At 42.7% G+C, this 16,895-nt stretch overlaps 2 protein-coding genes and 2 long non-coding RNA genes across 4 annotated transcripts in view; 1 reads left to right on the top strand and 3 right to left on the bottom strand.

Moving 5' to 3' along the window:
• Positions 1-16,895, bottom strand: part of LOC110016710 (natural killer cells antigen CD94-like) — a 157,236-nt gene that overhangs the window by 44,313 nt on the left and 96,028 nt on the right. The window lies entirely within an intron of this gene.
• On the bottom strand, positions 518-9,948 carry LOC111948908. Its single transcript, XR_002874869.1, has 3 exons — positions 9,825-9,948; positions 786-978; positions 518-700 (listed from the first exon to the last, which is right to left on the bottom strand). It is a non-coding gene; the product is annotated as an uncharacterized LOC111948908 (long non-coding RNA).
• Positions 2,975-3,801, top strand: LOC105356033. The gene is made up of 3 exons (XR_910319.3): positions 2,975-3,145; positions 3,211-3,275; positions 3,349-3,801. It is a non-coding gene; the product is annotated as an uncharacterized LOC105356033 (long non-coding RNA).
• On the bottom strand, positions 11,799-16,405 carry LOC105354152 (low affinity immunoglobulin epsilon Fc receptor-like). Its single transcript, XM_011475585.3, has 5 exons — positions 15,862-16,405; positions 12,635-13,060; positions 12,227-12,381; positions 12,018-12,133; positions 11,799-11,948 (listed from the first exon to the last, which is right to left on the bottom strand). Exons 2-5 carry the CDS (start codon positions 13,053-13,055, stop codon positions 11,813-11,815), a joined length of 828 nt encoding a protein of 275 aa, XP_011473887.1. The 5' UTR covers positions 13,056-13,060; positions 15,862-16,405; the 3' UTR covers positions 11,799-11,812.

Here is a 16,895-nt window from a genome sequence, read left to right as displayed (position 1 = left end):
GCCTGATAGTTTTTAAAGAAAAGATATTAGGACCAAACAAACAGCATAAACAAGCTGACATTATTTTGTTTGGAAATTCTAAAAGTATAAACGTGTTTAAATTAATCAAATTAGAAGACTTACTTCTTGGAGCTGAAGCTCTACCTTTGAAAACCACAGAGGAGTATTGGATCTCTTCCTCCATCCTTCAACAACAAATTCTGCTGTGTATCAAAGCAGAATGAGCTTAAATGGAGCCAGAATTGATTTTAAAAGTACAGGAGATCGGCAGATCTTAAAAAAACAACTTCTTCTACCCCTGTCACGGTTCCCACCAGCTTAGACAGAATTGCAGAAGATCTCATTATAGTTTAAAGATGTGGTTTCCAACACCGTTTACCAAGTGTTTTTGAGGAAGTACGGTTCTTATCATTTTGTAAACCATTTTGCAGAATTTGGTTGCAATTGATGCTTTTCGTCATGATTTCCTTAGTGTGGCGGACCCAAGTGCTAGAACCCAGAGAATGAGACGGGTAAGTGACAGGTAAGAAAGTTATTTATTATTTTTTCCAAGGAGGTCCGGTGGTCCGAGGGTGATCCAGAGGTGGCTGTGGCTGATGGCGTGGCTGGAGGTACGAACGCGGTCGGCGTGGTTGAGGTTGTCCAGAGGATCTCTGGACGGGTCCTGAGTTCCACTGACGTCACTCGTGGCAATGGTTTCCTGAGGCAGGAGAGCAAGGTAAGTCAAAGGCGAGACACAAGACAGAGAGCAAAACAAAATCTCACTTGAGACCAGGCTTAGTCACCATAAGGGGTAACGATCTGGCGATGAACTGGTGGATGAGGTCTCCTTTTAACAGCAGGGTTTGATGAGGTTGAGTGTTAGGAGAGGAGCAGCTGGAGGAGGGGAGGGGAACTGATCTGGGCACCATGACACTTTTGCTGTTACAGAGTGATGCAGAGGAGAGGTTCTGACCTGTTTCCACTGTTCCTGAAAATCTAAACATAAACAAAAGGAATTCATAGTTTTTTCTGTTTATCATATATTGTGCTGAGGTCAACCACTGCAGACAGAAGTGAGTTTTAAGATGTTACTTCAATGCTATTGTCTCATGGTGTTGAGTCAAGTTTTTTCTGGTTACCTTTGTGTTGGAAACAATTGTAGATTTTGTTTTTACTCTTTTAGGGCCTTTAGGAATTTGGTACCATCTTTTTTTTCAGCTATATCATTCATTCATTCATTCATTCATTTTCTTAACCGTTCATTCCCTTTCGGGGTTACGGGGCTGCCGGAGCCTATCCTGGCCACTTGTGGGCGAGGCAGGGGACAACCTGGACAGGTCGCCAGTCTGTCGCAGGGTAGAATGTCCTCAATCCCACACCCATTCACTGTCACACTCACACCTAGGGACAATTTAGAGTTGCCAATCAGCCTATGAAGCAGGTTTTTGGATGTGCTCAGGTGAGTATTTTTCTAAAATGGACGGTGGAATGTGAAAAGAAGGAAGGAGAGTGCCCAGCCACCCCCACACCAAGACCCCCGCCGCAGCAGCAGCGGCAGCCGGAACCCTAAGAATGACATTTTTAGCATGAGCTGAGACATCTAAAGGCATGCCGCGATCCTGGTGTTGCGCAATAGGCAGAGTGAGCCCACTACCCCTCCCCTTTCGTGTGACAGGAGACATGAGCAGCTGCAGGGACGGCAGTTCACGGTTTTCAGCCTGTTATAAACACTGTAGATATTTTTCCAAGCTCTGAGCTGCTGCCACCACCGCCCCCGTTAAATTTGTGCCCCGGGCCCTTATTACCTGTGCCTAAAACCGCTACTGCTTCACGCCCCCACTATTTGAGAACCACTGAGCTATATGAATATCACAGCTATAAACATCATCCATGTGTTCGATGTTGATGTGAAATTGTAAAATGTTTCATGCAGTTTGGTGACCATAGTGTGAGACTGCAGTGCCACAGTGTCTGCTTTCGCCACACTTGGTCTTAAGTGACTCTCCGTTTCATGTCTGCACTCAGCTGTGTGGTTTTTTATCTTTTCATGTCTGCCAGTGTGTTGCTCAGATCTTCAGTTACCCGCCACATGTCATGTTCTAGTCATGACTTTGATAAAAACTGTGAAAAGACACGGAGATGAACTTTTGTCTGTTTCGTGTGTGTCTGACCTGAGTGTTTTTGTTGACCTGTGTGGATGGATTCGTGTGTTTGGTTTGTTAAACCCCTCATTGGATCTTGCTATGTGGGTGAGTGGATTTACAAAAGACGACAATAAACAACAGTTTGCTGATTCATCTTTTTATCTTTTAATTTTAGTTGGAAAATCTTTTTCCTGAGTCAACATTATTTTACATTATCCACAAATTTCATTCATCAATGGTTAACTGATGAATTGATATATCCAACATGTTAGATCTGTGGCAAGTTGTTAATTGAATCTAATTAAAATATACCATTATAAAATCATTTCAAAATGAAACAGATCCATAATTGATTTCGGAAAATACCATTTGGATTGAGGCGTGGTAGGTTTATTTATCATAGTTTACATCACAGCTGAAAAACACGCACTGATGTCAGCAAAAAACTGATCAGTCCATCATTCCAGGCCAATGTGAGGAAACACTTTGAATTTAGCAAAGACATGTGACCATGCAGTGAGCTACAATGTTCTAAGAATGTTCCCTTTGGATTCTTTTGATGTGGAAAAACATTAACAAATATATACTTTCATTAATGTTTAAATTATTTAAGAAAAATGAAGTTGCATGGAAAATAACCTTTTTTTAAAGTAACACATGCTTTTACAATGAAGTGGGACAGGAAGTAATTATAATATTAATAGTTTGTTTGCAAAGGTAAATCTGGTAGGAAGTTGAAAAATATCAGAAATCTATTACTCTAGACAATCTGAAGAAATTTAGCTGCAGCATTAGATAGAAATAAAAGTTGTAACATTCCCAGACGTTGACACACAGACATCTGCTGTACATATGTGGCAGGCAGAGGGCCACTTGATTGAGATCACCTGGCACACCAGCTGCTTCATTAGCAGAGGGCTGATAAAAGCCTGTCAGTAGAGCTTCAGGCAGAGACCTGCTGCTTCCAGGTGGAAGGTGCAGCAGCCTTTGGCTGTGTGTAGGGCCCTAACCATAGCCGGGTAGGTTTGTGCTTTGTTCACCTCCAAGTTGCTGCCGCACCATTCTTATTGTTATCACTGTGTAGATCGCAGGCAGTGTTTGGCCGTTCATGCAACTCCTGTGCAGAGTCTTCTTGAGCTGCGGGAGCAGGTATATATATATGTGTGTGTGTGTGTGTTATGTTATACTTGGTTATTTGTGTTAATTTACACTTATTTTGTAGGTGCCGCTGTTTTGGTTTCCATTGTTTGTTTCATCCCTGCTCTGCCCAACCTGGTGCACCGTGGTCCAAGAGCGGTGCCACGGCCGGCACTTTTGGGGATCGTGTGTGTGTGTGTGTGTGTGTGTGTGTGTGCTCCATACAGAGTGTCAGTGACTGCTGTCCATCCACGCACTGGCGAGCGGTGTGACACAGCAGGATTAACAGCTATTGGAGCGAGTCCCCCCTTCTGGCCTTCCATCGCCCCAGGCACAACCAGGCCCAGTGTCCCACCACCTAGGACTGGCGTCGGCTACGGCCACTGGATGCAAGGGGTGTGGCATTGAGCCGGGTGCACTGCAACAGAGCGCACAGCTGGGTGCAGCTGACTTGTGGGCTGGTTTAGTGACTCTTTTGGGTATCTTTTAGAATAGGAATTTTAACAATTTCAAATAAAGGTTGTCTATTTCTTTAAAAGCACAGTCTCGGTTTCCTGTGTCGGAGAGTCCTGCGCTTTTGGTTTTAGTTTTCTGCTGGCGGCATTCACCGGGGAAACCATAATGCCGCAGAAATCTTGGCGCTGTGAGCAGGATCTCCGACTTTAACAGGAGACTGAGACGTGTCCTCAGTTTTGTGTGAACTTGTTTTTTTTTCTCTTTTTCAAAACAGCGGCACCTGTGTTCTTGCAGCCATGGAGGGTGAAATGCAGGAGTTGCGAAAGCTGGTGGCTCAGCTTCGTGCTGACAATGAGGACCTCCGCAAACGGCAGGATCCCGGTCCTAGTTCCGCGACAGCTTCTAGGCAAGGGGGGCCTGGTCCATTAACGGAGAGGCTTGTTTTGGTCCCACGAGACCGGAAATTCCCTATGTTTAGTGGTAGGTCTGGAATGGTGTTGGAAGAGTGGCTGGAGGAGGTCCAAGCATGCATGAGAGCCCGTCATTTAGCGGTAGCTGACCAGGCTTTCTTTCTGTATGATCACCTGGAGGGCGAGGCGCGAGACGAAGTTAAATATCGGTCGAGCCAAGAGCGTTCCGACCCCTCGAAAAATATTGCTGTGCTCACAGAATTGTATGGCTGTAACGAGTCATACGTGGTAGCACAGGAAGCCTTTTTTTCCCGGAAGCAGCGTGAGGATGAGTCTCTCCAACAGTTTTCTTTGGCTCTTCTTAGTTTAATGGACAGAGTGCAACAAAGTGCCCCTCCTGGAGTGGTGGATGCTAAAGCGCTTCTCCGAGCTCAGTTTACCGAGCATGTCACGGATGGTGCCTTGAGGCGACATTTAAAACAATTTATTCGCCACAAGCCAGATGCCATCTTACTCGACGTGAGAGCAGAAGCACTTAGGTGGGAGCGTGAAGGTTTGCCTGCAGGGCAACAGCATCAGGCTCTTCCTTCACTGGGGTTTCAATATTCTGTGCGGGGGCACGTTAAAGAGTCCCCAGAGCCTCCCCAGAATTTGGAGATGAAGGATTTGAGGGAGCTCCTGCAGCATCAGCAGGAGCAAATCAACAAGCTTTCGGAAACGATCGCTCAGTTACATAATCAACCACAGACTCAGAGTGGTCCTTCTCCCCAGCCTGTAATTTGTAGATGCTGCCGGCAACCTGGGCATTATGCACGTGAGTGTGATGGAGCCCGCGCACCCCGACCCCTTCCGTGGCAGTCCAAAAAGCCAGGCATGCCGGGAAACTAGCACCCCCTGGACTGCCGAGCCAAAGGCCAGGTGGGGTTGACTCTGGCTCACATTCCGTTTTTGATGAAGCTCCATCTAACCTAATCGCCACTTGTCCTCATGTTGTTGTAGGAATGAGTGGAGTTCAAGTCCCATGTTTGTTGGACACGGGGTCAATGGTGTCAACATTGACAGAAAGCTTTTTTCGTAAGCACTTTGAGCCGTGGGGCCACAAAAGCCTTCAAATGTGCCACTGGTTGCAGCTTAAAGCTGCTAACGGTTTAGCCATTCCATATATTGGCTACTTTGAGTTGAGCGTTGAGCTCTGTGGGAAGGTGATACCCGGTTGTGGGGTACTTGTCATTAAAGACTCCCCTGGTGCAACTAACTTGGCACCAGGGATTGTGGGGATGAACATTCTCCGCAAGTGCCGCGCAGAGCTGTTTGGGGAGCATGGATCGGCCTGGTTCCACGTGGACCCAGTGTCTCAGGCCCCAGCACCCCTTCAGCAGGCACTTCAGTTATGCCATTCTGCCACTGAAACAGCCTCAACTGTGGTGTCAGGGCGTGCCAAGGTCCGTGGATCTCATGCATGTTTTATTCCAGGGGGGCACATGAAACTGGTCGCTGTAACGTGCCCCGACCAGTTTAGTCATAAAACTGTTCTATTTCAGCCTGTCGGCCAGGGACTGCCTGCAGGTTTGATTGCATCATCCGCCTTGGTTCAGGTGAGGCGAAGTACAGCATATGTACCACTCTTGAATGTTGGCACTGTTGATGTTTGGCTCAACCCCCGTACAATTGTGGGTCTGTTGTGCGATGTTAGTATTGTGAGCCTGCCAGCAGGGATTACTGAGGTGCCCAGGCCAGCGGCTACAGTTAACATTCAGGCTGCCTCTGATGTCATCTTGGAGCAGATCGATGCACTGCCGTTGGAGACGCTACCTGCGGAGGATCGAGGGAAAGCTCGGGCCCTCCTCCAGAAATATGCCAACGTCTTTGCCGCACATGAGGGTGACCTTGGTTGCACCACCCTCATGACTCATGAAATCCCCTTGTTGGATGATGCCCCTGTTAGGCAAAGGCACCGGCGGATCCCACCATCTGAGTACGAGGCGGTTAAAGACCATATCAATCAGCTGCTAGCATCCGGGGTGATCCGGGAGAGCAACAGTCCTTATGCTTCGCCTATTGTCCTGGCCCGCAAAAAGAATGGCAGCTTGAAGGGATGTTTTTCCTCTCCCTCGCATTGATGAATCACTGGATGCATTATCTGGGGCTCGGTGGTTCACTACATTAGATCTAACCAGCGGGTACAATCGGGTGACGGAAGGTGACCGGGCTAAGACGGCCTTCTGTACACCGTTTGGGTTGTTTGAGTGGAACCGGATGCCATTCGGTCTTTGTAATGCCCCAGGCACTTTCCAGCGGTTGATGCAGAGAATTTTCGGAGACCAGCAGTGCCAGTCTGTTTTGCTGTATCTAGATGACATTGTGGTCTTTTCATCAACCATAGATGAACATCTGGAACGGTTGGAGTTGGTGTTGGGCCGGTTGCAGCAGGAGAAGCTCCGGGTGAAGCTTCCAAAGTGTGCCTTTTTCCAGCAGGAAGTCCGGTATTTGGGACATGTCATCTCTGATCAGGGTGTTTCAACTGATCCCCATAAGATTGAGGCTGTTGCTGGTTGGCAACCTCCCAGTACAGTCTCAGAGCTAAGAACATTTCTGGGGTTTGCCAGCTACTACCGCCGGTTCGTAGAGGGGTTTGCCCGGTTGGCAGCGCCATTACATCGGCTTGTAGGCGAACTGGATGGAACCAAATCCCGAAGGTGCAAAGCATCTAGCCTGCAGGGTCATTGGACCACTGAGTGCCAGCAGAATTTTGATGCTCTGAAGCAGAAATTGACATCAGCGCCAGTCTTGGCCTATGCTGATTTCACACTACCCTTTATTTTGGAAGTGGATGCCAGTCATAATGGCCTTGGTGCAGTTTTGTCCCAGGAGCAGGGTGGCAGTGTGCGGCCCATTGCCTATGCCAGTAGGGGACTAAAAGCTACAGAGCGTAACATGCAAAACTACAGCTCTATGAAGCTGGAGTTCTTGGCTCTTAAATGGGCCATGACAGAGAAGTTCCGTGAATACCTATTGGGACATCATTGCGTGGTATTCACCGATAACAACCCGCTGAGTTATTTGTCTACAGCAAAGCTGGGAGCGATGGAGCAGCGTTGGGTGGCACAGTTGGCGGCGTTCGATTATGAGATAAAGTATCGCTCTGGTAGAGTCAACCGGAATGCGGACGCCCTGTCACGGCATCCCAATCATAGCTCAGCAGAGGTTGGCAACATGGCGCCTGGTTCTTCACTACCTAGAGACCTACAGCAGGTTCAGGTACAGTCAGTACTTGCCCACTGTGAGATGGAACAGTTGATGCCTGTGTTCCCACAGCGGACTACTGCAGAGGTTCAGGACCTGCAGGTTTCCGATCCCGTGTTGGCAAGCGTTCTCCCTTTCTGGCGAGACAAACGGTATCCCAACTACTCAGAGCGTGAGGGTCTGTCTAAGGTGGCCCTTACCCTGCTGCGGCAATGGAAAAATCTTGCAGAGGTTGATGGTTTGGTCTACTGCAGGGTTCTCATGCCAGATAGTGGGCAGGAGGTTTTCCAGTTGTTGCTGCCAGAAATATTGATCCCGGAGGTTTTGGAACAGGTTCACCAGCATCATGGTCACCAGGGCATTGAACGGACATTAGCATTATTAAGAGCTCGGTGCTACTGGCCAGGTATGTCAAAAGATGTAGCTCATTGGTGTCAGGCCTGTGAGAGGTGTCAGTTGGCCAAGGATAACAGCCGTTCACATTCTGCTCCCTTGGGACACCTTATAGCATCTAGGCCGAATGAGTTGGTGGCCATGGACTTTACCATCCTGGAGCCTTCACGGACCGGAGTTGAGAATGTGCTAGTTTTAACTGATGTCTTCAGCAAGTACACGGTTGCCATCCCTACCAGAGACCAGCGAGCAGCCACAGTTGCCAAGGTTCTTGTCGCAGAGTGGTTCTCAAAGTTTGGTGTTCCAGCACGGCTTCATTCTGATCAGGGGCGCAGCTTTGAGAGCCAGCTGATTCAGCAACTCTGTGGGCTCTATGGCATCGAGAAGTCGGGGACCACCCCGTATCACCCTGCCGGTAATGGGCAATGTGAGCGGTTTAACAGAACGTTGCACAATCTCCTTAGAGCCTTGCCGGTAACACGCAAGAGAGATTGGCACTCCTGTCTGCCACAGGTGACATTCTGGTTGACACAGGTTGTAAGAGGCACTTCCTGTTTCCTAAAAGAGCAGCACATGCGAAGTCAGCACGACAGACAGCAATAAGAGAACAATTAAGAAGAATTTTTGTGTTTTAGTTCACCGGTTGGTTCATTAGCAGGCCAAAGTGGTATGTATGTGTATTATTTTGTGCATTATTGGTATGAAGATGTGCAATACATATGTTATAGTTAATTATTACTTATGTTTGCTAGTTCTACGGATGTTGATGCGGTGTAAAGTTTAAAGAAAGGAACACGACATTAAACAGCAGTACAAGGAACTCGAATGCCTCTCGTCTGTGTGAAAAAATGACCAAGCCGGCACAGTTTCTGCTTTAAACAAGTTCTGCTGGAAATCTTTTCCAGGGACCAACAGTCCACGCCGCCCCCCCAAAATGGAATCTGTCTCCTGCTTGAAACCTTAAAGACAAAACACACATTGTTGTTGTTTACAGCTGACATTGTAGGTTTAAAGATGTAAACTTTTCCTTTAAAACTCTAAATATGATATCTAAGACTGTAACCTACAATGTGACGCCTTCATCCATTTCTTCCTCATTGGAGAACAAAGGTCAAACTTTACATTTGACTTAAATAATCCATATTTCTATTCAGAGCAATAGAGACGGCAGGAAGAAACGACAGTGTGGAGCTGCTTCACCCTCTGTGTCAGAAAGCCAAGAAAAAAAAAACATCATTGGAGTTATTTTGGAAGATTCAGAAATACATCAATGGACCAATTCCAGAGATGAAAACATATTTCTTTTAATCATTTTATTCTAGTCTGAGCTCCTGAAGGAAAACCATCAGCCAAGCTGGAAATTCTGACTTTTTTGTGTTCCTGAAAACACAAAATGCTGAATTTACCCAAAAATTAATCTTGAATTAGTATTAATTTCCTTTTAAATGGTTCCGTCTTGGTTAATCTGACAACCTTTCATTTCCAAACCAATGAAAAACACACATTTATAATTCAATCCCAATTTTCATTTGTTTTTTCTTGTTTATAACACAGAGCTAAATCAGTGTCATGGCTGCCAGTGATGATCACATCAAGGACTGGAAAAACCCTCAGACTCTGTGGTGAGTGAAGTTCCCTTTTTAGGTTGATCCAAACGTTTTCAGCCTCAAATGTTAAAAAACAAGAAAATCTGAATGTCTGTTGTAAATCTGAGGATCTTCATTAAATCCATCATTCTGTGTCTCCAAACATTTGATTTCTCCAGTGAAGCAGAATCTGAGCTGCTTTATTCACATAGTGACTCAGACATGAAGGAAGTGTTTGCTGCCTGATTCTGTGCATTTATGTTGACATCATTGATCTCAAAGTGTTTCAGTGTGATCAGACCTGCTGTGGGTTGTGCTCTACTGTCTCTGGTAAAGAAATAAAAATATTTCAGTAATTTAGAAACTAAAACATTGTTTTGTATTTTACATTTCGTTTTTGCTGCTAAAAGATAAAAATCTGATCCCATCTTTTTATGTATAACTGCTTTTAATAAAGTTTGTGAGTCTCTTACCTCTTGAAAACTTTTGAACATTTTGGTCACGAGGAGCTTCATCCATGAGGATAAAAAATAACTTAAACTCACAAAAACCTAATAAAAGATGTTTTCAAGTCAAAATCCCAGCTGTAGAAAAGCTCGTCCACAATCAGCAGTCAGTGAGTTTAGCACAAGATCTGGTTTGACTCTGTGGTTCCAGGTTACACAACGTCCCATTTTCTTCACAAGTTTCTGGAACCTTCATGCCAAACACCCTTTGGAGGAACTTTCTTTCAGAAATATCTTTGGGTTGGTTTCCTCGTTGATTTTTGTTGTTAGAACTTTTGTCTCCTAATGATAAAAATACAAAATAGACTTAATGCAGGCGTTTGTTTTTTCTTCCATGTATCAACTTATCAATTCCTTTTCTTCAGACAAAGCCTGAAGGTTCCCATGTTCTTGTTTTTCACCTAATGTACACATGAGGGCAGTATTTGTAGGACATTAGGGTTTCTGCTGGACTTAACCCTTATATTGTGTTTGGGTCAAAATTTTCAATTTTCAAGTGTGGAAAATGGGTCAGTTTTGACCCAAACACAATATAAGCGTTAGGAAAACACTTTAAGGCCTATTAAGGAGAAGACTGTTTGAGAGTTGGGTAGAGAAGAGGTCAGACGTGTTCTTGGAGATTATTCTGTCCAGAAAATGACTGTAATGAGGACCATGACACAAGAACAGCAGCTGATGGGAGTGATTTCTGTTGTGCTCAGATGAGAGTTGTTGTTTATTTATTATTAGTTTTTAATAACTTATTTTTTCCATGTGTGATCCACAGTAGAAACATTGAAAGCTGAGTTTTATCTGGTTCAGTTCAGCTGATCCTAAAATTCTATTTCAAATTAAAGTTTTGTATTTTATTTTAGATCATAACCAATGGTAACCCATTTTTATTAAAAAAATGCAATAAACAGGGAGTTTTTATGAGATCTCTTGTTACTTTTCAGGATACTGAGTAACTTGAAGGTTTTCTCTGTAGACTTGGTTCATATTGATTCAACCATCTTGAAACCATCATTTTTCTTTATATTATATTTGTTCATATTTAAAAGCAACAAAAAAAACATAAACATATGAAACACACGGATTAAGAAATAATAATTCAGGAGTTTTAAAAACATTTATTATGTGGTTATAGTAGAGAAAAACATTGAAAAAGAAGATGAATAAAAAACATATTTTGTATATAAGTTTCCTGGTATACAAGTTTTCTGGAGCCACACTTGTTTAGTGAGCTTGTAAATACATGTTTTTTTTAATGTTTTTAAAAAAAGCAAACATTTCTACACCATCTTTACATTTACCTGTACATGTAGAAGTGGAAAGAGCGTTATTGTTATCTAAAAACACGCAATTAAATGTAAAAGAAAATGTATATTTTAACTGTTCATAGAAGGTAGCCAAGTCCTTTTGGACAGTCTGGTTTTTTGTCTTTTTCAGATGAGACACACTAAAAAAAAGGATGGAGTAGTTTTAATATTTACTTTAACTCAAAGCCTCAACCTATTTCCAATCAAAATCTGAAAGTGATTTAAAAAATGAGGCAGATTTCCAAATCCACAATTGGTACACAGTGAAAACAAAACAAGAACAAAACCAGATCTAAAGCGGTCAGAACAGGTATGTTGCATTAAAATGACAGAAGATCATGAAGTTAGTGGAAAGCAGAACCACAGAACTTTGGGACTTTTGGCCAAAATGAAGATGACAAAACAACAAGCCTCCCTGTTCTCTAGTGCAGTGTGGGCTGGTCAGGGTTTGTTTTTAGGAGATCAGGAGGTCAAAGTTGGGTCATGCAACAACCCAGAGCTGCAGACATTTTAAAGCTAACATTCTGAGATTTGAGGCTTGACTGAAACAATTTTAATTATGATATTGAGGTTTATAACATATCACCTTAAAAGTAAAACATGAAAAAGTAAAGACAGAAGAAACACAGTAGCAGGAAGAAAGTTCAGTTTAACTGATCAGAAAATTAAAGCTTTAATCTCACAGATGAATCTGTTCAAAAAGCCATTTCTGTTTTGGATCCAGCTCTGGGTCAAAGTTGCATTTTGGATTATACATGTAAAATTGTCTGAGCTCCCTGGGTTATTCAAGTACCTAAAATAAAGAAAAACCCATCAGCACATTTAATAAAGATGTTAATATGTAGTAAGAATTCTTCTTTACCCAAGTGTGTCTGGACTGCCATCCACCCAGATCCAGATGTTGTTCACTTTTTGTAAACCAATCCAGTATCCGTGCAAGGTGTCATAGTAGTATTTTATTTTGCTTTTGATGAATGTCTGTAAATTAAATTGTGAAATATAAACATTTACAACTTTATGCAGTTTTAAAAAAAGAACAAAATCCATTTAGTTTAACATTTTGTGACAAACCTGTTCCTCAAGACTGCTGATAACCACCAGGTCTGATTTGTTGCTTTGACAAAACTGTCGGCTTTGGTCCCATGTTTTCCACGGAGAGTTTAAGTTATAAAAAAAATAGCAGCTTTCCTGAAACTGAATCCAGTCTTTGGGACACGTCTGACAAACTGTAGGTAAGAAAGAAAGAGAGGGAATCAAAATGTTGACATTTTAACATTAATTGTAAAATAAAATAAAAATGTAGAAAATAAATAAAAAACACCCTTAAAAGAATGAAAAACTACTTCCCATCACAAAACAAACTCCTTAGTCATATTTAATAAAAATATTTTTTTTGATTAAAGTTTTATAAAAATCAAACAAATTCTTTTTTTTACTTATAAAGCAAACATTTGTCAGAGTCACAGATTAAACATTTACCTCCATCAGGGCAGAAGAGATCAGCTGAAAAGTTGGAGTATCTGATGATTGCTGCCTGGATCTTGCTGAGTTTGTCTCTGTTGTTTCTCTGCTGCTCGTTCTGGTTTTGTAGGATTGTCATGTTATCCGTCATCTCCATGGTTTGGTTCTTCAAGAAGATCTTCTCTGCAGTCAGCTGCTGTGTCTGATTCTCTAGTTTTGTCATGTTCATTCTCAGATCTTCAGTCTGGTTTTGTAGGATTGTCATGTTAACCGTCATCTCCTTGGTTTGGTTCTCAAAGAACATCTTCTCCGCAGTCAGTTTTGTCATATTCGTCCTCAGATCTTCAGTCTGGTTTTGTAAATCTCTCTTCTCCAAAGTCAGTTGCTCATTTTTTGCTTTCAGGTCACTGAGATTTAGCTTCAGTTTCTTTGTTTCCATGGCGACTGCAATCCCAATGACACAAATAACCATTAATTCATTCATATGACATTTTTTCCAGAAAAGATTTTTAAAGGAATATTTCTAATTTTGTGACATGCATGCATATAATGTTTCAGGATTCTGGAATTCCCTTTTCTCACTTAACTGCAACTGTGGATTTAAAATGTAATACAAATTTGCTGAGAAGTTTCCAAAACAGATCTGTTGTAAGTGAACACGAAGTGTTTGTAGATTATAGCCCCCCAGGTTAAAGAGCTGATACATATTTAGGTTTGGTTTCTCTGACACACTGACTGTGACTGAACAGCATCTGTTTACTGTTGTTCTAACAAACTTTGGGATAAAGTGTACTTCCTTAGTACTCTATTCAAAGACTGAGCTTACCTGGCAAACTAATTATCACAGATTGATTTCAGTGATCCAAATAGTCCTGACACACTATCCATGTGTTTAACTGAAAAACAAAGAACTTTATCTTTTTCACACTTATGTAAAATGTTCATAAATTGGAACCCAATGTACACAGGTCAGAAAAACATTAAATATCCAATGAGTGGCAGTTCTGTAGGTGGAAATGCTTTGTTAATGCCAGCAATCAGATTAGAATGTCCAGACTGGTTCCAGCGGATAGAAAAGCAACAGGAACTCAAATAACCACTGGTTCCAACCTAGTTATGCAGAAGAGCATCTGTAAATGGACAACAGGTCCAACCTTAAGGCAGATGAGCTACACCAGTAGAAGATACACCGACTGCCACTCCAGTCATCTCAGACTGGTTTCTTGAACATGACAATGAGTTCATGGACTCAAATGACCTCCACAGTCACCAGATCTTAACCCTATAGACCAACTTTGAGATGTGGTGGAACAGGAGATTGGTATCATGGATGTACAGCCAACAAATCTGAAGCAACTGTGATGCTGTCATGTATTCAGTATGGACCAAACTCTATGAAGAATTTTTCCAGTTCCTTGTGAATCTATTCCACAGAGGATTACGGCAGTTCTGAAGGTGAAAGGGGTTCAACCGAGTACTAGTAAATGATACCCAATAATAAATTATCTGGGGAATGTATGGTTGTTTAACTATATAAGTGTATAGTTGTTTAAGCATTTTTTCCCCGCATGCACCCGGATGTTGATCCACACGGGGGATTTACCAGTATGGGTTCTATAATAATAATAATAATCCATTTTTTTAAAGCGCCTTTCAAGAAACCCAAGGACACTTTACAAAACAAAGGTTAAAAATAGACATTAAAAGCACAATAAAAATAATAGATAAAATTAAAAGTGAATCAGGATGGGAAGGCAGAAATGAACGGATGGGTTTTGAGTTTAGATCTGAAAGTAGGAAGAGAGTCTATGTTACGGAGATCAGGAGGGAGGGAATTCCAGAGTTTGGGAGCCGAGCAGCTGAAGGCTCGGCTTCCCATGGTGACGAGTCGGGCCGGAGGGACAGAGAGCTGAACAGAGGAGGAGGACCGAAGAGAACGAGAGGGGGTTTTGATATGAATGAGGTCGGAGAGATAAGGAGGAGCTAGGTTATGGAGGGCCTTAAAGGTGAACAGGAGGAGTTTGAATTGGATTCTGGAGGGTATGGGGAGCCAGTGCAGCTGGTGGAAAACCGGGGTGATATGACTGAAGGAGGGGGTTCTGGAGATGATTTGGGCAGCTGAGTTCTGGACCAGTTGGAGCTTATTGAGGTTTTTTTGGGGGAGACCAAAGAGGAGATAATTACAATAATCTAAAAGGGGAAGTGACCAGACAGTGAATCAGGATAGAAGCAGAGGGGACAGTGAGGGAGGGGTGTAGACGAATAATGTTATGTAGATGGATATGGGCTGACCGAGTAATGTTATTGAAGTGGGACTGAAAAGATAAGGAGCTATCGAGGATAAAACCCAGACTCTTCACCTGGGGGGAGGGGGAGACAGAAGATGAATCAATGGAAAGAGTAAGACTTGTGGCTTTGGAGAGGGTGGATTTGGAACCGACGAGAAGTAGCTGGGTTTTATCACTGTTGAGTTTGAGAAGGTTTGAGGTGAACCAGTTTTTGATTTCAGATAGACAGGAGTGGAGGGAGGAGGGTGGAAGAGAGGAATCAGGTTTACTTGATACATAGAGCTGGTGAAAACAGTGAAAATTAACATTAAATTTACGGAAGATATTGCCAAGGGGAAGGAGATAAGTAATTAAAAGAAGAGGACTAAGGACAGAACCTTGGGGGACACCAGAAGAGACGGAGGATGGCTGAGATTTTTTACAATGTATGGGTGACGCTGTTGTTTGTTACTCCTACAACACATTCAGTACTGGCCCTGTTTTCTTCTTCTGTCCGATGACCATGCAAACTCTCTGTCTACTTTCTAACAGTTCGGCTTCACAGAAAAAGGAACGCCCACACAGCATGCAATTAATACATGAACATTTGTCATTGGTCTCTTGCACAGTGTGCAGGATTTGGGGGGGTTAACTCAATGAGCCACATCTTTGTCTAACCTACTTCAGCCTTTATGTTAGTTATTAAAGTGTTCACTATGACCTGTTTTGTGGACAATGCCTGTAGAAATGTGCATTAAATGTTTTTTTTTTTTTTTTTTTTTGCTCAACTAGAAGTCTACAACCTTGCTAAAAGGTGAGTCACCTGCGTGCCCTCTACAGTTTTTTTCTCCCATTTCTAGCCATGAGGACAATTGTTACTTAGGCTTAAGCCAGTTACACAAAATCATTTATTTTAGTACATAACAGTTCCATAAAAAAAATCTGTGCATCAATAACATATTGTTTTTTTTAACTTACAGTAACTGACGCAGATGATGATGATGGCGCACAAGATGAAACAAATGATCCCCAAACACACCAGCAAGAGACGAGACCTGCTGCCAGATCCATGGACTTCTGCTTGGTTTAAGAAAATAGAACCAAAATTAGCAATAATGGTAAATTATTTTTTTGAAAAAGTTCATGACTTAAAGAATACTTTGAATTATGAACTACATTTTTTGAATGCTGTGTGATTGTAAAACAGAAAGATTCCGGCTCAGGTTTCCTTTGTCAGCCATGACATAAGACTCTTTCCTTTTCCTAACAGAATACTTTTCTAGTCTGTATCCACAAGGCTCTAAGGTTACGTTCACACTGCAGGCTGAAACGACCCAATTCCAATTTTTTTTTGCCCCATATTACATGTCTCTGATCTTTTAATGACAGTCTGAACGACACAGATCCGTTTTTTTTCAAATGCGACCCAGGCCACTTGGCTATGTGGTCTTGAATCCGAAACGTATCTTTTGAAATGCGACCTCCGTCTGACCTACCAGGCCACATGTATCGGACCCGAACATCATCGATACGCTACAAACGTCATAATTCTGCATTGAAGTAGGCGGGAACGAGAACGTAAACATCAGTCATGGCGGACGATGCTGCTGAGACCAGTCAGTGGAAGGGAAGCGAGGTCACCGAATTGATTCATATTTGGGGTGACTGCTCTATTCAGGCCTGACTGCAAACATTTTGCTCTGAATTCTCCTAAATTTAACTCACTAGAAGGTGCCGCCACATTGCCAAGATTCTTGCTGATGGTCTCATAGTCCATTCCAGTCTTGTGTTGGTCAACAATCATCCCCCTTAAATCAAAAGCTCTTTGGTCTCTTTAGTCTTTCCCATGTTGGGAGTTTGGAGTCTGACTGATTAACTGAATGGACAGGTGTCTTTTAAACAGGTTCAAACAGATGTCTTCAATTCATTTGACAGGCTGATTAGGAGACTCTAGCTAGTCTGAGTAAACCAGAACTCTTAATGATTACTGGGATTAAATACTTATTTCCTTC

The sequence above is a fragment of the Oryzias latipes genome, chromosome 16 (genome assembly GCF_002234675.1).
Source record: "Oryzias latipes chromosome 16, ASM223467v1".
NCBI classification, from domain to species: Eukaryota; Metazoa; Chordata; class Actinopteri; order Beloniformes; family Adrianichthyidae; genus Oryzias; species Oryzias latipes.
Note: the sequence above shows the minus strand (reverse complement) of the source record. Positions and strands in the feature narration are given on the sequence as shown.

Bases quoted from the DNA above. Each gene is read 5' to 3' on its own strand.
- LOC105354152 (XM_011475585.3), bottom strand. From the start codon at position 13,055: ATGGAAACAAAGAAACTGAAGCTAAATCTCAGTGACCTGAAAGCAAAA. The intron at 12,134-12,226 runs GTTTGTCACAAA...TTTAATTTACAG, and splicing joins TCAGCAGTCTTGAGGAACAG to ACATTCATCAAAAGCAAAAT. The intron at 11,949-12,017 runs GTAAAGAAGAAT...TCTTTATTTTAG, and splicing joins GGCAGTCCAGACACACTTGG to GTACTTGAATAACCCAGGGA.